This window comes from Aptenodytes patagonicus, chromosome W (genome assembly GCF_965638725.1).
Source record: "Aptenodytes patagonicus chromosome W, bAptPat1.pri.cur, whole genome shotgun sequence".
Taxonomy (NCBI): Eukaryota; Metazoa; Chordata; class Aves; order Sphenisciformes; family Spheniscidae; genus Aptenodytes; species Aptenodytes patagonicus.
Genome location: NC_134981.1, coordinates 35,738,092 through 35,759,827, shown reverse-complemented (window position 1 = coordinate 35,759,827; position 21,736 = coordinate 35,738,092). Strand labels below are relative to the sequence as shown.

The window sequence follows — 21,736 nt, the reverse complement described above, 5'->3', positions numbered from 1 at the left end:
ACTAGACAGGTTCCAGTATTTGATCACTTCTAGAGCATGTTAAGATAAGAAGACATTTCTTATTACGCCAGGTGATGTAACTGCACAAAAACCAGATAGTGGTATAATTTTTGTATAAAATGCTCTCTCCTTTTCAAGATGCTACTGTATTCATTAACCTCTTGTGCTCACCATCAAGTTCATATGAAGTCCATAATTCAAGGAATTAAGGGGAAGGAAGAATTATGGTGAGTATGCAAGTGGCGCGGAGAAGACTAAAACAGTCAAGGGTGATTAGAATAGGGGAAGGGAAGGGTGGGAAAGGAAGAGCATATGATGGCTATCATGGCTCTATTAGCTATGCTGTGGCTAATGTAAGAGGAGAAATGACAGAAAGGGTGTTGCAGAGAGTGCTTAAACTTCATCAACGTTGTCTGTAATTATACTAATCACAGGCATGTTGATCTTTGCCAGCTATTTCCTTATTGTCAAAATATCTCTTTACTCATTAGTATTTAAATTATTTTTAGAGAGAGATTTAATGCTTATATCACAGCCCAAATACCAAACAGAATAGGAAACAAAAAAATAAGTTGTTGATCAATTATGAAATTTCACAATGAGTTTGAGTAGGGTAGTTCAAAAAAATATCCACAAAACTAAAATGTTTGTCTTTTACATGTTGCTGTTTTCCTAATAAATGAGATTGTAGTATGTCTATTGACTGCTGGTATTTCCTAATAAAATACCAAAAACTGAAGTAGAAAATCCAGGCAGCACAAGAAAATAAACTGCTATTACCAAAGAAAGCTGGGTTACAAAAGAGGATCTAGGTTGAGGAGATCTGGAGGACTGGTTGAAGGATCGGGAGCACAGGTAGTGTTTTCCTCAATCCCTACAGTGGCAGGGAAGGATACTGAAAGGAACAGGAAAACACACCTGATCAACACGTGGCTCAGGGGCTGGTGCCATCGGCAGAATTTTGGCTTCTTTGATCATGGGGAGGTTTACACGGCACCGGGCCTGCTGGCAACAGATGGAGTCCAGCTATCTCACAGGGGGAAAAGGATCATGGCTCATGAATTGGCAGGGCTCATTGAGAGGGCTTTAAACTAGGTTTGAAGGGGGAAGGGGATAAAACCAGGCTCACTAGAGATGAGCCTAGGGGTGGCATGCCGATGCTGGGGGCGAAATCGATAGCCCAGCTCAAGTGCATATACACCAATGCACGCAGCGTGGGCAGCAAACAGGAGGAGCTGGAAGCCATTGTGCAGCGGGAGAGATATGACTTAGTCGCCATCACAGAGACATGGTGGGGTGACTTTCATGATTGGAGTGCTGCAATGGATGGCTATAGACTCTTCAGAAGGGACAGGCGAGGAAGGAGAGGCGGTGGGGTGGCCCTGTATGTTAGGGAGTGTTTCGATTGTCTAGAGCTCAATGATTGTGATGATGATATGGTTGAGTGTTTATGGGTAAGGATGAGGGGGAAGGCCAACGAGGCAGATATCCTGCTGGGAGTCTGTTATAGACCACCCAACCAGGATGAAGGGGCGGATGAAGCATTCTACAAGTGGCTGGCAGAAGTCTCTCAATCGCTAGACCTTGTTCTCGTGGGGGACTTCAACTTCCCGGACATCTGCTGGAAATCCAACATGGCAGAGAGGAAGCAGTCTAGGAGGTTCCTGGAGTGTGTGGAAGACACCTTCCTGACACAGCTGGTAAGTGAGCCTACCAGGGGAGGTGCCTCGCTCGACCTGCTGTTTACAAACAGAGAAGGACTGGTGGGAGATGTGGTGGTCGGAGGCCGTCTTGGGCTTAGCGACCATGAAATGGTAGAATTCTCGATTCTTGGTGAAGTAAGGAGGGGGGCCAGCAAAACCGCAACCATGGACTTCCGGAGGGTGGACTTTGGCCTGTTCAGGACGCTGGTTGAGAGAGTCCCTTGGGAGACAGTCCTGAAGGGCAAAGGGGTCCAGGAAGGCTGGACGTCCTTCAAGAAGGAAGTCTTAAAGGCGCAGGAGCAGGCTGTCCCAGTACGCCTTAAGAAGAACGGGCGGGGAAGACAACCGGCCTGGCTGAACGGGGAGCTCTTGCTGGGACTCAGGAAAAAAAGGAGAGTTTACCGCTTGTGGAAGAAGGGGCAGGCGACTCAAGAAGAGTACAGGGATCTCGTTAGGTCGTGCAGAGAGGAAATGAGAAAGGCAAAAGCCCAGCTAGAATGCAATCTGGCTACTGTTGTTAGGGACAACAATAAAAGCTTTTACAAATATATTAATGACAAGAAGAGAGCCAAGGAAAATCTCCATCCTTTATTGGATGTGGGGGGGAACATTGTCACCGAGGATGAGGAAAAGGCTGAGGTACTCAATGCCTTCTTTGCCTCAGTCTTTAACAGGCAGAGCAGTTATCCTCAGGGTACTCGGCCCCCTGACCTGGAAGACAGGGACGGCGAGCAGGATGAACCCCCCATAATCCAAGAGGAAGCAGTCAATGACCTGCTACGCCACCTGGATGCTCACAAGTCTATGGGGCCGGACGGGATCCACCCGAGAGTGCTGAGGGAGCTGGCGGAGGAGCTCGCCAAGCCGCTCTCCATCATTTATCAGCAGTCCTGGTTAACGGGGGAGGTCCCGGACGACTGGAGGCTTGCCAATGTGACACCCATCTACAAGAAGGGCCAGAAGGAGGATCTGGGGAACTACAGGCCTGTCAGCCTGACCTCGGTGCCGGGGAAGATTATGGAGCGGTTCATCTTGAGGGCGCTCACAAGGCATGTGCGGGACAACCAGGGGATCAGGCCCAGCCAGCATGGATTCATGAGAGGCAGGTCCTGCTTGACCAACCTGATCTCCTTCTATGACCAGGTGACCCGCCTAGTGGATGAGGGAAAGGCTGTGGATGTGGTCTACCTGGACTTCAGCAAGGCCTTTGACACCGTCTCCCACAGCATTCTCCTCGAGAAGCTGGCGGCTCACGGCTTAGACAGGTGTACTCTGCGCTGGGTAAAAAACTGGCTGGACGGCCGGGCCCAGAGAGTTGTGGTGAATGGAGTCAAATCCAGTTGGCGGCCGGTCATGAGCGGTGTTCCCCAGGGACCAGTTTTGGGGCCGGTCTTGTTCAATATCTTTATCAATGATCTGGATGAGGGGATCGAGTGCACCCTCAGGAAGTTTGCAGACGACACCAAGCTGGGCGGGAGTGTTGATCTGCTCGAGGGTAGGAAGGCTCTGCAGAGGGACCTGGACAGGCTGGATCGATGGGCCGAGGCCAACTGTATGAGATTCAACAAGGCCAAGTGCCGGGTCCTGCACTTGTCTCACAACAACCCCATGCAGCGCTACAGGCTTGGGGGAGAGTGGCTGGAAAGCTGCCTGTCGGAAAAGGACCTGGGGGTGCTGGTTGACAGCCGGCTGAACATGAGCCGGCAGTGTGCCCAGGTGGCCAAGAAGGCCAATGGCATGCTGGCCTGTATCAGAAATAGTGTGGCCAGCAGAAGTAGGGAAGTGATCATGCCCCTGTACTCGGCACTGGTGAGGCCGCACCTCGAATACTGTGTTCAGTTTTGGGCCCCTCACTACAAGAAGGACGTTGAGGTGCTGGAGCGTGTCCAGAGAAGGGCAACGAGGCTGGTGAAGGGTCTGGAGAACAAGTCTTATGAGGAGCGGCTGAGGGAACTGGGGTTGTTTAGCCTGGAGAAAAGGAGGCTCAGGGGAGACCTCATCGCGCTCTACAACTACCTGAAAGGAGGTTGTAGCGAGGTGGGTGTTGGTCTCTTCTCCCAAGTAACTAGCGATAGGACGAGAGGAAATGGCCTCAAGTTGCGCCAGGGGAGGTTTAGATTTGACATGAGGAAAAATTTCTTTACTGAAAGAGTGGTTAAACATTGGAACAGGCTGCCCAGGGAAGTGGTTGAGTCCCCATCCCTGGAAGTATTTAAAAGACGCGTAGATGAGGCGCTTAGGGACATGGTTTAGTGGGCATGGTGGTGTTGGGTCGACGGTTGGACTCGATGATTGTAGAGGTCTTTTCCAACCTCAATGATTCTATGATTCTATAATCTCCTGATTTTCCTCTCAGACTCCCATGAAACTGTGGTGTAATTTTTTTTTTTTTTAAGATATTTTTACGATGTTAAAAATTCCAGGATTCTTTTAAGGAAAAAGTTAGTTCATCTGAATTATATAGCAAGTGAGTGTTCTTCTGGGATTCATACTGTAATTCTGTTATTTTGATCTTTAATCAAACTCCTTAAATTAGACATAAAAAAGCTAACCAGAAGAAATCTACCCCTGGTTCTAATGGCATAGGTGGCTGAACATAAGATCACCATTCACTCTGTCATATCTCCTGTGCTGCAGGTGTTCAGTTTGTAATACAAAACTGTCTTGTAGACCTCTCTTGCTTTGAAAAGTTTAACCTCACTAAACCAGTGTTTGAAGAGGAATTATACTGAACACTGCTTGAAGGCACAGGTAAGTAAGAGGAAAAACTTACTTACAAAAACTTGCTTATAAAAGTAAGAGGAGAACTGGCACAGAAACACCAAAACCAGCTTTGATTAAAGGAAAGTCCTGAATCTGGAGTTGGATGAGGAAATTCTCTTCAATGTTACCTAGAGGTGTGTGGTGGGTTGATCCTGGCTGGATGCCAGGTGCTCACCAAAGCTGCTCTATCACTCCCCCTCCTCAACTGGACAGAGGGGAGAAAATATAACGAAAGGCTTGTGGGTTGAGATAAGGACAGGGAGATCACTCAGCAATTACCATCACGGGCAAAACAGACTCGACTTGGGGAAATTAATTTTATTACCAATCAAATCAGAGCAGGATAATGAGAAATAAAACCAAATCTTAAAAACACCTTCGCCCCACCCCTCCCTTCTTCCCGGGCTCAACTTCACTCCTGATTTCTCTACCTCCTCCCCCTGAGCGGTGCAGGGGGATGGGGAATGGGGGTTGCGGTCAGTTCATCACACGTTGTCTCTGCTGCTCCTTCCTCCTCACACTCTTCCCCTGCTCCAGTGTGGGGTCCCTCCCATGGGAGACAGTCCTTCACAAACTTCTCTAATGTGAGTCCTTCCCATGGGCTACAGTTCTTCATGAACTGTTCCAGCGTGGGTCCCCCACGGGATCACAAGTCCTGCCAGCAAACCTTCTCCAGCGTGGGCTCCTCTCTCCATGGGGTCACAGGTCCTGCCAGGAGCCTGCTCCAGTGCGGGCTCTCCACAGGGTCACAGCCTCCTTTGGGCACGTCCACCTGCTCTGGCGTGGGGTCCTCCACGGGCTGCAGGTGGATATCTGCTCCACCATTAACCTCCATGGGCTGCAGGGGGACAGCCTGCCTCACCACAGTCTTCTCCACGGGCTGCAGGGGAATCTCTGCTCTGGCACCTGGAGCACCTCCTCCCCCTCCTTCTTCACTGACCTTGGTGTCCTCAGAGTTGTTTCTCTCACATATTCTCACTCCTCACTTCGACTGCAGTTGCTGTTGCGCAGCAGGTTTTTTTTTCCCCCTTCTTAAATATGTTATCACGGAGTCACTACCACCGTTGCTGATTGGCTCAGCTTTGTCAGCGGCAGGTCCATCTTGGAGCCGGCTGGCATTGGCTCTATCAGACATGGGGAAAGCTTCTGGCATCTTCTCACAGAAGCCACCCCTGTAGCCCCCCTGCTACTAAAACCTTGCCACGCAAACCCAATACAAGGTGTTTTAATTCCAGGGTTGTTTTATATAAAACTTCTAATTTTTTTTTTCTCTTGTGGTGGCTGTACTAGTTTTGGTTTTCATATATTTCTAGCGATAGGCAAAAGAAATCAGGTCTTGAATACTACTTATTGTCACATAAGAATGATCCGGGGCTTTGAAGATCTCTGACCACAGCAGTCTTGTTGACTTGCTTATGAGCTGGCTAGGGAGATGGAATAACTCTGCAGTACTTTCCTTTCACAAAAGGTGAATTGGATAATTGTTTATTTGCTCAAAATTCTCTTATGCAGCATTCAATGATTGGCTTTGGCCACCTTCCTTGTGAAGGAGTTTACTGGGGGAACTAGTGAAGTGACTTACACTGATGACATGGGTTTTGAAATGACAAATCCTTTTAAGTTCCTCAGTGGATACAATTGATAAAATATCCTTTCTTGCTTCATGACTGAGCCTCACTTGTAGGAAAAAAATAAGGAGATGCTGTTAGAAGCACAGGAATGTGTTGTCTATTCACTAACTTCTTCAGGAGAGCTGAGTGATTTATTGGAAATCCTCTCTGTATTTGCCATGCTAATTTTCACTTGGTGGTGATTACATTACAAGAGGGGTTTGCATGTTTTTAAGGCACAAAAGCACCTCTTACATTTGAGAAGATTTGTTGTGTTCTGATTTTCTCATGTGACAGTGCTACAGCTGTACATGTTCCTGATGATTTCAGAACTGGAGATCTGTCTAATCTGTGGTGTCTAATCTTCTGTACTGAAGACAGTAGTAGGTATTCATACTGATACTCTGAAGTCTGTGCTGCATAACTGTTGGCTTCACATTGGGTTTCAATTCGGGGATACTGACTCAGAAAGCTGGATGTAGATTTGGATCCTGCTTAGCTGAGGCTTCCCCCCCCCATTAACTTTTGTAGCATCATAGCGGAGGAAGCTGGCAGGTGTGTAAGGCTAGGAAGAGAACAGTCAGGATGACGGATTATCAGCTGCATTTGTCAGCTTTGGATCTGTCTTGTCTTAGATATGAAACTTTCACTTAAATAAATTGATTGCAAGATCAAACTACGTTCCTGAGAATTTGAGCGTAAATAAGAAAGTAACTGCAAGACTGGGGGGGAGGTCTGTTTGCATATTAATCTCATATTAGCATTGATTTGTCATTATGTGCATATTGGAAAAGGGTCTGCCTTTTACTGGTATAAGGACAGCCTAGCAAACCAATTTCATTTTTTCCTTTTAAGGTGTACTGTTTCTTTCCTGAGTGTTTAGTGCTGCTGTTACCTCTCTTTTTAGAAAACCATATGGATGTCTCCACACTTTCTCCCATTCTCTGATTAGATGCAAAACTACATGCAGGTGAACTCAAATTTAACAGCAAAGAACTGGGAGAAAGGGGTTTATGTACATTTGTCTTCTCAGAAGCAGAGGTTCCTGGGCAGTTGTTTCTCTGTTTTTACAGGCAGATCTAGATACATCCTCTGCAAACATTAATCTGTAACCTATATTAGGAGCACTGGTGGAGGCATTTGAGAAGAAAACATCTATCAAAAAAAATTCAGATTTACTTTAAAAGAAAGTTTCAGAATATCTAGTGCTGTTCCTATATTGTAAGTTCCAAAGGGCAATCCAGAGATACCGATGAATATGTGTTAATCTGAACCTAGTGTATTTAGCTGAAATGATGGGGTTTTTAGTGGGAAATTGTAGGGTAGGGTAGGGCTGAACAACAGAATACAATGTATTGCCAGTCTACTAGAAAAGGGAACATTTAACATTAAAGAAGATAAATTATATTAAGAAAATGATGGAATCTTTCATATGGCCCTGCTTAAACTATTAAAATTGATTGAGAGACTAGTTGCAAGAGAATAACATAGGAAATGGCAGGTGGGTTTCCTTTCAAGAAGGATAAAAGTAAAGTGTTCCAATGCTTAGTATGAGAGTTGTTTAGTGAACTGGATTTGAGAAGGAAGTAACAACAAGGCTAGTCAAAACTAGAGAAATTTCAGAAACCCAAGTAGAGGTAAATAAGCAGTACGATGTAAAATGAAATGAAAGATTGATAGCTGCAAAATAATATGAAAAAATATTTTATGAAATTCAGATTTTTAGGAAAGGTTTTTGCAGATACATTAAACATTAAAATAAAACTTGTTACATAGAAAATAAATAGTGAGATTTTGGTTTGAGACATGGAATGTAAAAATAAATTAAAATGAAAACACTGCATGCTAGTCTGTACTGATAAGGAAGTTATTTTATCTGCCACACACAAGTAGACTTTGAAACTTACTGCTATACGATGTTTGTGAGACCTGGATTTTAGCAGGGGAGGTTAGATATTGTCAGCAGGTAAGTTTATGCATTTTGTTGTGTGTGCAGATGGAAGGGAAAGAATTTTTTGGAAGTTAAAAATTTGTTGGGGGTTTATTAACTTTCCTCAGCAACTTAGTGTAGCCTGTCCTGTCTTTACATTTTCTGTTATTAACACTGGCTGCTTCACAGCAGTTGCTGTTTTTCTTTGATGCTGTGCACTGCTGAACAGGTGTTATATTTCACCCAAGAGTTCTGAAATTAAATACAAGATGAAGTGACTTATGTCTAAACTTTGAATCATTTGGGGAATCAAAGGCATAATATTTTTGAATCATTAATTTTATGATCTTTGTTTCTATTTAATTACTGTTTAGAATAATTCTGAGCACGCTAAGTTTATAAAATCAATTACTGTTCTGTTGTGAATCAGCGTACAGCAGTATTAGTTTCTAGCTGGGACCATTCAATCTTTGCATAGTACTCATGCTTTCTATTTGTAATTGTTTTTCCATATCTTCTTCTCCTTATTGGTGCCATGGGGTGACATTTAATAAAAATTAACTGATCTACAGTTCATTTGTATACTTAAATTCATAAGATTTTTATAAAACGAAGTTCAAAAAATTCAGTATGGCTTGAGTGAGTAATTTGGCATGGTTTCATTTGAAGATTCATTTGAAGTTGTTTTAAACTCTTGTGATACTTCAGAAATAAGGACCAGGGAAGCAGTTTACCTTGAAGATGCTACATTCTGTTGTTATTTTAACCAAAATTTACTGTTGATCTGCTCCTGAGTAGTTTGCAATATAGGCTATTCTTAGCCTATTTTAGTCAAAGCCCCTTTCTTTGCTTCTATTTACTTTTCGAGGTTAAGTTCTCCATATATGACGCCAGTTCTTGAATGCGGTTGCTCATTTTGAAAGCAGTTGCTCTTAAAATTGCTATGTAAATGATCAAAGTGTTTAATTTTTTTAAATGCTCCTGCTTCTTGGAACTTGGGAGTTGATTATATTTAACATGTAACCTGTTATGACCATAAATATAAAAGGCTATTACCCTGTTTTCAAATTTTATTTGGGTGTTCAGTGTTACAAACAATTGTGCACAGTATTCCTGCTTTGCTAAGACTGCGATTTAGTAATTTTAGTAAAAGAGCTTGAGTAAGTATGTATGGCTGTATCTATATACTGAGTATAAATACTTTATTTATTGTATTTAACTGTAAGTACATGACGTAAAACCTATTTCAAAGACCAGTCACGACAGAAGTTAACAAAGCCAGAGGTTGGAGGGAGGGATATTAATATGTTAGTGTCTGTAAACTGACACAGCTTAATTACAGGGTTTAATATTTAGTATAATTATACAGTGCTTTTCACTTTTGTAGTTCAAATGGTGTCGCGGATGGAGTGAGACTGCGCTTCACTCGTAAGAGAGAAGAAACAATACACTTTATTGATAGAAAACAGTGAGTTAGAGTTCAATGGTAAATGTGACAGTGATTTAACAAGATTCGATGGCAAGGTACACTTGATTATTTACTGCATAGAGGACAGGGTCAGACAAAACTGTCAGGGAGACCCTCCCGTTGAGTCATGAGGTTCAGAAAGGACCCCCTTGCTTTCTAGACTCCTCAGAGAGGAGTCTAGGTGCGGCTGGATCCAATCCTAGTCCCAGCCTTGGTCAACGGTTTATGTCTAAAGGATTATATATGCGCAATTAATTCTTTATATCACTTAGCTAAGATTTCAAAGTTTAGCATGCTATTAGTCACTTACCGAGGATCTGTTGCGGCAAGGAAACTCTCAGGCTCGAGGAGTAACCTTGAGAGGCGTCCCTACTCAAGGGGAGATCCCGCCGTGCAGCCCGCTGCCGTGCAGGAGAGCTCAAAGGGCTCTTGGGCTGCTCACTATTTATAGGGGTAAGATGATTGACTCAAAGTCATATTTGCATACCAACCACAGATTTTCACTGTGGTTAGGTGGGCGCATTGCTCACAATAGCCCTTGGCTATTGTGGTGTTATCTGGCTCCCGAATCCACTTTGAGCCTGACATGGCAGCTATCACGACCAGACGCATCCATTACGACCGCCCCTGGTGGTTATCGCTTGAGCAGGGTTAGGGGAGATAAAGGTCGGGGGGGGGGGGAGCATACCATCACAAATGGGAACTAATTTATCCTCATGACAGCCCTCTAAAGCGCATAAGTAGTACTTATCCCCGGTTTACAAGTGGGAAAAGGGATTTGGTCTTGGCACCAAACTGTGTTGCAGAGATTAAATTCAGGGCTGCCCATGTTCCTCTGTGTACTGTGCTGAACAGCATCGTAGAGCTCAGACCCTTGGCTTGGTGTCTTCAGCTTCTTCTAACTCACTGGCATGAAAATAACGCTGGTGTAAGTATAGCGATGCTGAGCCCCTGGGGAAGGTATATTTGGGATTGTGCTGGGAGAAGAGGCCTTGGTGGGGGCAGTGCTGCTGGCATGGGGCAGCAGGCGCCCTTGCTCCTGTAAAGGAACCCTGTTTAAAGAATCTGTGGTAGCTGTGTTGAAACTTAACCTTCAAGCACAAACTGACCGATGAGTTTTTGATACAATGTAAACAGTTACAGAAGGAATTTTGTTTTTTCCCTAAATAGGGAAGCTTAGCTGAGGAATCTTAGGCTATTTTTAATACAACTTAAAAGTAGCCATACCAAGATTATTTAAAGATAAATCTCCATTGAAGTGAGGGATAAATATGTGTGTTTTGTATATTGGTGCTTTTATATACTTCCTTTTCACAGGTCTTTCCTCTGTGTTTTAGAGCAATGAAATATTTAAACTATTTGCAAGGTGATACTGCAAACCTGGGTCTGTTCAACAGCTGCACTTCTTGTTCTCATGTGGCTTGATTTCCCTTTTTATCTTGTTCTTTGCAACTGAAGACTTATCAGCATGTGTTTCATGTAGCTGACTGAATTGAAAGCCCCTTAAAACTAACAGTAAAGATGGAAGCACTCACAGAAGAGGAAGTTTTTCGTTCATAGAATCATTAAGGTTGGAAGAGACCTCTAAGATCATCGAGTCCAACCGTCAACCCAACACCACCATGCCCACTAAACCATGTCCCTAAGCGCCTCATCTACGCGTCTTTTAAATACTTCCAGGGATGGGGACTCAACCACTTCCCTGGGCAGCCTGTTCCAATGTTTAACCACTCTTTCAGTAAAGAAATTTTTCCTCATGTCCAATCTAAACCTCCCCTGGCGCAACTTGAGGCCATTTCCTCTCATCCTATCACTTGGGAGAAGAGACCGACACCCACCTCGCTACAACCTCCTTTCAGGTAGTTGTAGAGCGCGATGAGGTCTCCCCTGAGCCTCCTTTTCTCCAGGCTAAACAACCCCAGTTCCCTCAGCCGCTCCTCATAAGACTTGTTCTCCAGACCCCTCACCAGCCTCGTTGCCCTTCTCTGGACATGCTCCAGCACCTCAACGTCCTTCTTGTAGTGAGGGGCCCAAAACTGAACACAGTATTCGAGGTGCGGCCTCACCAGTGCCGAGTACAGGGGCACGATCACTTCCCTACTCCTGCTGGCCACACTATTTCTGATACAGGCCAGGATGCCATTGGCCTTCTTGGCCGCCTGGGCACACTGCCGGCTCACGTTCAGCCGGCTGTCAACCAACACCCCCAGGTCCTTTTCCGACAGGCAGCTTTCCAGCCACTCTTCCCCAAGCCTGTAGCGCTGCATGGGGTTGTTGTGGCCGAAGTGCAGGACCCGGCACTTGGCCTTGTTGAATCTCATACAGTTGGCCTCGGCCCATCGATCCAGCCTGTCCAGGTCCCTCTGCAGAGCCTTCCTACCCTCGAGCAGATCAACACTCCCGCCCAACTTGGTGTCATCTGCAAAACTTCCTGAGGGTGCACTCGATCCCCTCATCCAGATCATTGATAAAGATATTGAACAAGACCGACCCCAAAACTGGGCCCTGGGGAACACCGCTCGTGACCGGCCGCCAACTGGATTGAACTCCATTCACCACAACTCTCTGGGCCCGGCCGTCCAGCCAGTTTTTTACCCAGCGCAGAGTACACCTGTCTAAGCCGTGAGCTTCTCGAGGAGAACGCTGTGTCAAAGGCCTTGCTGAAGTCCAGGTAGACCACATCCACAGCCTTTCCCTCATCCACTAGGCGGGTCACCTGGTCATAGAAGGAGATCAGGTTGGTCAAGCAGGACCTGCCTCTCATGAATCCGTGCTGGCTGGGCCTGATCCCCTGGTTGTCCCGCTCATGCCTTGTGAGCGCCCTCAAGATGATCTGCTCCATAATCTTCCCCGGCACCGAGGTCAGGCTGACAGGCCTGTAGTTCCCCGGATCCTCCTTCCGGCCCTTCTTGTAGATGGGCGTCACATTGGCAAGCCTCCAGTCGTCCGGGACCTCCCCTGTTAACCAGGACTGCTGATAAATGATGGAGAGCGGCTTGGCGAGCACCTCCGCCAGCTCCCTCAGCACTCTCGGGTGGATCCCATCCAGCCCCATAGACTTGTGAGCGTCCAGGTGGCGTAGCAGGTCGTTAACTGCTTCCTCTTGGATTATGGGGGGTTCATCCTGCTCGCCATCCCTGTCTTCCAGCTCAGGGGGCCAAGTACCCTGAGGATAACTGGTCTGCCTGTTAAAGACTGAGGCAAAGAAGGCATTGAGTACCTCAGCCTTTTCCTCATCCTCGGTGACAATGTTCCCCCCCGCATCCAATAAAGGATGGAGATTCTCCTTGGCTCTCTTCTTGTCATTAATATATTTGTAAAAGCTTTTTTTGTTGTCTCTAACGACAGTGGCCAGATTGCATTCTAGCTGGGCTTTTGTCTTTCTCATTCCCTCTCTGCATGACCTAACGAGATCCCTGTACTCTTCTTGAGTCGCCTGCCCCTTCTTCCACAAGTGGTAAGCTCTCCTTTTTTTCCTGAGTCTCAGCAAAAGCTCCCTGTTCAGCCAGGCCAGTCGTCTTCCCCACCCGTTCTTCTTACGGTGTACAGGGACAGCCTGCTCCTGCGCCTTTAAGACTTCCTTCTTGAAGATCGTCCAGCCTTCCTGGACCCCTTTGCCCTTCAGGACTGTCTCATTTCCAGCAGATGTCCAGGAAGTTGAAGTCCCCCACGAGAACAAGGGCTAGCGATTGAGAGACTTCTGCCAGCCGCTTGTAGAATGCTTCATCCGCCCCTTCATCCTGGTTGGGTGGTCTATAACAGACTCCCAGCAGGATATCTGCCTCGTTGGCCTTCCCCCTCATCCTTACCCATAAACACTCAACCGTATCATCATCACAATCATTGAGCTCTATACAATCGAAACACTCCCTAACATACAGGGCCACCCCACTGCCTCTCCTTCCTCGCCTGTCCCTTCTGAAGAGTCTATAGCCATCCATTGCAGCACTCCAGTCATGAGAGTCACCCCACCATGTTTCTGTGATGGCGACTAAGTCATAGCTATCCTGCTGCACAATGGCTTCCAGCTCCTCCTGTTTGCCGCCCATGCTGCGTGCATTCCTTGGGTTTTGTACTGTCTTGGGCTTGATTCCTGTCTTCTGAGATACTCTTATGGTTCCTGTGGAAGGCAGGAGAGTTCTTTCACATCTTCAAAGACACAATTTCTTATTAATCTAAATATATATATGTATATGGACAGCAGTGCAGCGTTCACAGCTGTAGGCTCTGAAGTTGGAGGCAGTTTAGGAAGTTGCTGAGCTGGAAGACTTTTTTTGACTCTCTCAGCAACTAGTAGACAAGACATCCCTCTGACCCTTTAAATCTTCTGGTTGTATTTTCATTGAATAAAGATTCTAGCATTCCCTGCAACCGCTTAAAAGATTCACCTACATGGCAGAGCTGCAACTGTGAAAATAAAGGCTTAAATCAATAGAATCAATGTTTCTATACATCTTTCAATTCCTATACATCTGAAGAGTTGTAGCTATCTTTGCTTTTCAAGTTCTCAGGACTTCTTTGAAAGCAAGTTTTTACAAATCTGACTACGTAATTTTCCTTCCCTCCTAGTATCCTTCTTTTAGTATTGGCTACAGAGGTAACATGATCTGGGATTTAAAAGTGATAGATTGTGCTATGTGATTCAGTTTCTAACATCTTCTCAAAACCTAACAGAGTTAGAGATTACACAGTTGTGACAAGCCCAAAATCAAAATGTCAAGTTAACTTGAGTCTTGGGCATTCTTAAAATACCTTACATCTGGTATGGTGATGCACTACCTTGAGTTGTTTCCCTGACAGTCTAGATAAGTGCTTTTCAACCTTTTCAGTTTGAATACCTTTTAAAAAATATCCAGTGAAGGTGCAGGCTTCTTCAGAAATATGTAGATTGCTAGATGATGCAAGAACTTGTTTTAGTTTTGTCAGCCTTTAGAAGAGGCCACAAGTGGAAAATCACTGATCTCAACTGCAAAATTTGAGTTAGAGCAACCTGTGGCCAGAGCACTGCCTGATGTAAATCCAGTCACTTTAGATGGCACTAGGCTAATTCAGGTAGAGATGCTCTGAACTGACTTTGTGCTGATGACATTGCCTATGTAAAAATGCTTCAGAAGCACCAGTCTTGCAACTCTTTATTTATGATGGAAATGCCTTTAGTGCTTAAAGACATTGGACTTGTTTGGGGATATTTTTTTTTTTACTCTTTGTTTAGTTTTGCAGAGCCATCACAGCTCAGAGGCACTGAGGTGATGATTTTCCTCATGTTCATCAATAGCAGTGCTCACTAGCAGTCACTTAAACCTGATCAAGATTGCTGAAGGTACAAGAATTACACAGGTGTTTGGGGGAGAGTGGTTTTAACATTGCAGTTGTTGAAATACTATGTAAAGTGTAATTTTCTTTGTAAAAGCATTCTAGAATAGCTGCTGAGATGGGAGGAAAAAACCTTACCTTGATTTTAATGTTTTATTATAAAATATTGTTTATTTAAATACCTTTTCATAGGCTGTCATTTCTAAGTGCTTAAGACTACTGAGGAGAAATTTAGGTCTATTTTAAAGAACCTTTAGGTTAAAGCCAAGACATCCAAAATGGGACAATACACAAATCCAAAAACCTCTGCAGTACTCCTTTCCCCTGGACCCACAAACCTATCATAGAATCATAGAATAGTTTGGGTTGGAAGGGACCTCTAAAGGTCATCTAGTCCAACCCCCCTGCCGTGAGCAGGGACATCTTCACCTCTCTTCTTTATATAGAACATAATGATTTCTTTTCTTGCTGTTTGCAGGTGCTCCTGACCCAACAGCAGGTGCTAGCATAGATGATGAAAACTGCTGGCATTTGGATGAGGAACAGGTCCAAGAACAGGTTAAGCTCTTCCTCTCCCAGGGCGGATACCATGGATCAGGAAAGCAGCTCAATTTGCTTTTTGCAAAGGTACGTTGAGTACTCTAAACCTTCCCTCTTTTCTCTCCCCCCACTCCCCCAGCCAGTCTGTACTTGTTCACATCTTACTCAAAGTCCTGTTGTTCTAAAACAAGACAAAGCCTTGGAAACATGATGGCAAGTTAATAATGCAATGGAACACAATCTGGTGTGTCTTGAGATCAGTTTAAGGATATGAAGTAACATTTCAACTGTCTGCAGCTTTGCTGTTCTCTTCCTTCCTACCCCCAAAATGTTGGAGAAACCTGTAGAAATGATGGTCTTGCAGCAGCTTGCATAATACACCTGTGGATTACTTTTGGAAGAAGTGTGTTTGCAGAATTGCAATGGGATACTGAAACTAAAAATTGTTGTTAAAATTGGGAAGGCAGACTATTTTTTTCTACTTAAAAATTTCACATCAGATATATAAATTATATTTCTTATTTAACAGAGATGGAATGTTTAACACTGCAACATATTGTCTGTACTGTGGTTTGGTTTGGTTTTTTCAAGTTTGTATTAAAAGACTCATTTCCTAGGTGCGAGAGATGCTAAAGATGAGAGATTCAAATGGAGCTCGCATGTTGACATTGATAACAGAACAGTTCATGGCTGACCCTCGTCTGTCGCTTTGGAGACAACAAGGAACTGCAATGACTGACAAGTATAGGCAGCTCTGGGATGAACTGGGTAAATGCACAGACTTCAAAATCATTTAGGTGTTCATGTGTATAATGAAGAAACAATTACATATTTTGGATGGAGAGAAACTATTGTGGTACTAGGTAAAGCAGGTTAGAGTTTTCTGCAGGTTTGCTTGTTTAGTTAAGGTTGAGTGAAATTGAATTTTTTATCTACTGCATGAGACAATTACATTTGGAAGAGAGGAAGCATGGTATGAAACAAGTATGATTGCAACAGGTTGTAAGTACCTGAGGATCTAAAAAAAAAAACCAAACAAAAAGTGGAAACATAGCTACACAACTGAGGGTAAGTATATAAGCCACTAGCGCTAAACTGGAAAGGTTAAGGAAGAAATCGATTCACAACTAGAGAGAAATAGAGGGCAAAAAGAGGAGATTCATTAGGAGTATGAGAAGATAGCAACAAAGGAACGCAGAAGTCCATTACTGAGCAGGAAAGGAGATCAAATAACAGAGGGCTATAACAATTAACACTGCTTTACAGGAAAGGTCAGTTGTGACCAGATACATGACTTGTACAACGGAGAGAGGAACACAGGCTGAAATGGGAAAGGAATATTTAAACTGGTAAAGTCTGAAGACACTTGCTCTAAAGTGTTCCAGAAACTTGCTGACACAGTTTTGAACTGCTGCTTCAGAAGTTCTCAAAATCTATAGGAATTTGTGGTAGGGAGGGGAAATTCAAAACAACTTGAAGGTAAATGTCACCAATATTTTAAAGGTGGGTAGGTGAGTGGAAAGAATAATATTAAGCATTGCTTTCCTAGATGTAAGGTACTGGAACAAACTACTAACCAGTTGGTATGTAAGCATATAGAAGATAAAAGCGATAAAAGACAACCTGAATTATTTAAAATACAGTGGTAAATCTAATTTGTTTCTCTCAAAGATAATTCACTGAGTGTATGAGTGAAGGAATTAATGTATATATCTTAGCTGTAGTAAGGTTTTGGATGCTGTCTTGGAGGCTTTCTCAAAGCAAGTTGAAGACACGCAGCCTAAATGGAATTGCCTTGTGATTCATGGAACTTGGAGTAGTTACCTGTGCTCTCACTCAGTCTGGAAAGACACTTCAAGTCTAGACTTACAGGAGTCTGTCTTGAGATGTGTTCTGGTCAGTATTGCTATTCCTGACTTATGTGGCATGGAATATTAAAATATATATATATTTAAAAAAAAAACAACAACAACAACAAAAACCAAAAAACCAACCAAAAACCAACAAAACAACAACCCAAAACTTACTGATGACACCCCTTGGGACAATATGTAAACACTGCGGAGAACAAAGCCAAAAACCCTAATGCTCTTGGTACATTTTAAAGGTCTAAAATCAAGCTAAATGAAATTAAATCCAAGCAAAAATAACATGCTTCATTTAGAAAGGAAAAGTCAAAAGCAAAACTTAAGTTTTCCACTGTTAAAGGTTAAAGATGAGCATGATTGATTGCATGTTGTCTGGTGGGGCTAAGACTGGATATAACCTGTTTAGCATAAATTATGTTCATTCTAAATGAAGCATTAGGCTAATAAAGCACTGGCTGTCTATAGTTGATATTATAGACTTCTGTGGTGGAAAGCCTTAATATCAGAGCAGGCGAAGCTCTGTCAGAGAGTGTAGATATAGCTACTTCGCCTTCAAGTATACCAACCCTCTTAGCATGTAATTTTTATGATGCCTTAGCTTGCTGGGGAATAATGCTTTTTGCCAAGCTGGATATGTACACAGCAAAATTGTATCCCACCATACTGAAAACCGGAGGGTCTCATGCTTCGTTGTTTATGTGGGTTGAGCTGGTAGGTGGTGGGAGAGGCAGAAATGTATTCTCCATCTGTTACCTGTAGCAGTCTTACCACATGGTGCCAATAAACATAAAAGGTTTTGTTAAATTTTCTTAGCGGCTCCTCTTCTTGTTTCATCAGTTCCATATTAACGTCATCTTCTTGACAGCACCTATCTGAAGGTGGAATCTGCCTGCAGTATCAAATAAGCAATATTTTAGATTAATCGAATTGATTAGTTTACCTCTGTTTAATCAAAATTGTAGTTGCCACTCCCAAAAAGCCCCAGTGCAACCTCCAGCCTCACCACTACCTCAGCTGCTGTATTTTCAATCTGAGGCAGACCCTGTTGTTTCAGTCCTGAACTGCTCTGCCTCCTCTAACAGTATCAAAATATGTTGATCGTGTACCACAGTTTCAATTGCAAATACATTTCAATCACTTCAGGTGTGCAATAGGCTAAGGGTAGAACTTAACTTGGTTCTTCCACCTCCAGCTTGTGTTTATGTTGCTAAACTGTCTGTTTCTTCCCCACACCAGTAGGATTCCTTCCACTGGTGCTTAGCAAGTTCCCTGAAAATTTCTGTTAATTGGATGAACCTCTCCAACTTGACTCCTGCCTTGTGTGAAAATTAGAAGCTGCTGCTATGTTTTTGCTAGGATTTCACCTTGAGTTTCACTCTAGTTTAAACACATCCCTTTTTCCAGGTGAAACATGCATGTGAATGTGCAAAAGTTGAAGGAGGTTTTAAGGGAGACCAGAGTTATGATAGCAAACTACAGAAGGAAGAGCAGGATGTCCCTGGCGACCCTTGATCTGTGCCAGTAGTGGCAGAGAACTCAGACATTGGGTTTAAGGGGGCAATGGTATCATGTTCTAAAATAATGATGGTTTCCTATCTTGTCATCTTCTAGGATGCCAGAGAACTAAAATATCAATAAAGGGAGTGGGACAGGCCTTTGCATACTTAACTTTTTGTATTATCTGTTCAGAGTAATCTGGGAGTGGCATATATGTATGTCTTTTTAAAAAAAATGCTTTATCTATGATTTCATTTATTTCACAGATAGGTAGCAACATTGTAGTTATGGAGATTTTTAGGACATGTAAAGTATGTAAATATAGACTGCTTAATAAAGGCTTGCTTGCTTGCATTGGTATGCTGTCTGCCAACCGCTAGGCATATGGCCACTTTGTAAGTTCCATTTTGGCATAGGTTTTTAAGCATACTTAAATAACTTCGGCTTTGTTCCTTGACTGGGTCACTTGAGCCTTTCATTAGAACTTAACTGATGCTTCCTGCCTGGCATTGGGCATTGGCCAAGGATACTGGAAGGACACATTGGGCTCTGATCAGAGTTCCTGCTGAAGTTTATGGTAAATTGTGTTGACTTCAGTAGAAGTCAGATTGGGTTTGTATGTGTGAAGATGCTGATTTAAAAAACGAAATTAAATATTACACATCTAAGTATGAGCCTGGCAATTTTCTAATACAAAGTCCTAATTCTGTAAGCAGTTTATGATTCAAAGGCCTCAAGTTAACTAGCTAGTTATGTGTAAGGCTTTTTTGTTGTGTTTTAAAGCCTCTAGATCAGGAGGAAGAATATAATTATGCTCAGCAGATTCCCCTATTGTACATCAAAGAATAGGTTGAGCTAAATGCTCCAAAGGTGTAGTATTTTGGAAAGATTAAGATTACAGGTCAAAGCTATAAGACTTGCTCATATACTTCTCATGCTAGAAGAATTTAGATGCAGCTTCAGTGATGCACTGGTGAACACTTCCAACTTGCCACAATAATACGTGAATGCACTTTCCAGAGTTTAGACTGGAGTTGGAATTCTTCATGTTGTTGCTGTTTAAATGGTGTCTAGGTAGGTAAATTTCACATGCTGATCTTTGTGTTTAACTCTCGGTGACCATGGTTGAAGACTTCAGTATATCAGAATGATTAACTATCTGAAGCCCCTTGGTTTGTCTTTTTAATTAAATTGCATTGGTAAAATGGAGGAATATGGAAATGCACAGTAAATATCTGCTGATGCCTGTTGAACTGAGATCTCAGATTTGAAGAAAAGGTCAGTTAACCTTCTTTGTACTCTAGAGGGGAAAAAATGGTCCATGCAATCTTACTACAGCAGTAATTTGTTAATATTCATCCATCAAAAATTAAGTAAAAGTTTCTTGTTCCCTACAAAAGTGAAAACATTTCCTTATTTGACTTTGTGCCCCAGCCCAGGGATCATGATGGCTGCGAGGCTCTGCTTTGGAATTAAATGTTGAACACTGCCAGATGCCAGACATTGAGAAGAGGCTGAGTTCTGTTGGCAAATGTGATCTGCAAGTTAATTGGTGTTTTCTGCAGGCTTCTGGCTGTGAAATGAAATTGGAAGCCCTTTTAGCCACATGGATAATACAGGACCTGAATACAAATGTCACATGTCACCATTGGGGCCCACTGTGAAACAATAGTGTTCCCACTCGAACACTGCGCCGTTACAGATCATTTAAATATGGGGATTACATTTAAACTAAAAGCCCCATTTGCCTTTTACTGCATTTTAAATGTCCTCTTAGCAAAAGCTAAGTGACAAATTAAATGAAAAAAGTGCCCACGTTTTTAAAGTTGTAATGCAAAACAACCTTTTATTGCTTCTCATGTGCCACGAATGAATCATTATACTTGTCAACCCTAAACCAAGCCATAATTGGAGCAGCTACTGTTATCAAAGTGGGGCTGCTCTTGTGACAGCTTAATAAAGCTGAAACTGTTAAACTAAATCCCAGATGCTTAACCTGATGAAAGCAGTCAAGTAGAAGAATCTAAGACAAGTATCTACTACTTGGTGGAGTGAGGGATCCCAACAGCTTGTCAACACGTAGATTACAGGATCAGATATTTTTTTGTGAACTACCATTTTCAATATCTTGATATCTTCTTGCTTGCCTTCACGGTAAAGAAACTTCACATAATTTGCATGTTTCAAAACAAACATTTCTAGTAGATTTCCTCCATTTTTATGTTTAAGAACAGTTTAAGGGGGAAGAGAGCTGTTTTGTGAGTCAAGGATTATTTCTTATGGAACAAAAATATGATGGTATGGTGGGTTGACCTTGGCTGGCCGCTAAGTGCCCACCTATCACTTCCCCTCCTCAGCAGGACGGGGGGGAGAAAATAAGATGAAAAAGAACTCGTGGGTCAAGATAAAGGCAGTTTAATAAAGAAAAAGCAAAGGCCGCATGTGGAAGCAAAGGAAAAATCAAAAGATTTATTCTTGACTTCCCATCAGCAGGCGATGTCCAGCCACTTCCTGTGAAGTAGGACTTCAGTATGCATAGCGGTTGCTCCAGAAGACAAATGCCGTAATAATGAATGCCCCCCCTCCTCCTCCTTTCTCTTAGCTTTTATTGCTGAGCATGAGGTCATATGGTATGGAATATCCCTTTGGTCAGTTTGGGTCAGCTGTCCTGGCTATGTCCCCTCCCAAGATCTTGCCCACCCCCAGCCTACTGAGTGAGGGGGGGAATGTTGGAGAGACAGCCTTGGTGCTGTGGGAGCACTGCTCAGCAGTAGCCAAAACACTGGTGTGTTAATAACACCTTTCTAGCTACCAATACAAAGCACAGCACTATGAGGGCTGCTATGGGGAAAATTAACTCCATCCCAGCCAGATCCAATACACATGGGGAAGAGAGTATATCCAGAGAGCTCGTGCAAGGCAGGGCAGTGGATAAAATTGGCAAACTTGTTCTGGGTTTTCCTCATGCTCATACTGATCTCTGCTGGTTCTTGTATTTCATGAAGTTGAGGAGAACTTAAAAGATATTCTGTACTTCCAGCTGG

At 43.4% G+C, this 21,736-nt stretch overlaps 1 protein-coding gene across 1 annotated transcript in view; it reads left to right on the top strand.

Moving 5' to 3' along the window:
* LOC143172030 (zinc finger SWIM domain-containing protein 6-like) overlaps positions 1–21,736 on the top strand; it is a 144,461-nt gene that overhangs the window by 78,875 nt on the left and 43,850 nt on the right. Inside the window, exons 3-4 of the mRNA XM_076361250.1 lie at positions 15,266–15,414; positions 15,945–16,095. Of these exons, the coding sequence (XP_076217365.1) occupies positions 15,266–15,414; positions 15,945–16,095 (300 nt within the window). The remainder of the gene's footprint in view (positions 1–15,265; positions 15,415–15,944; positions 16,096–21,736) is intronic.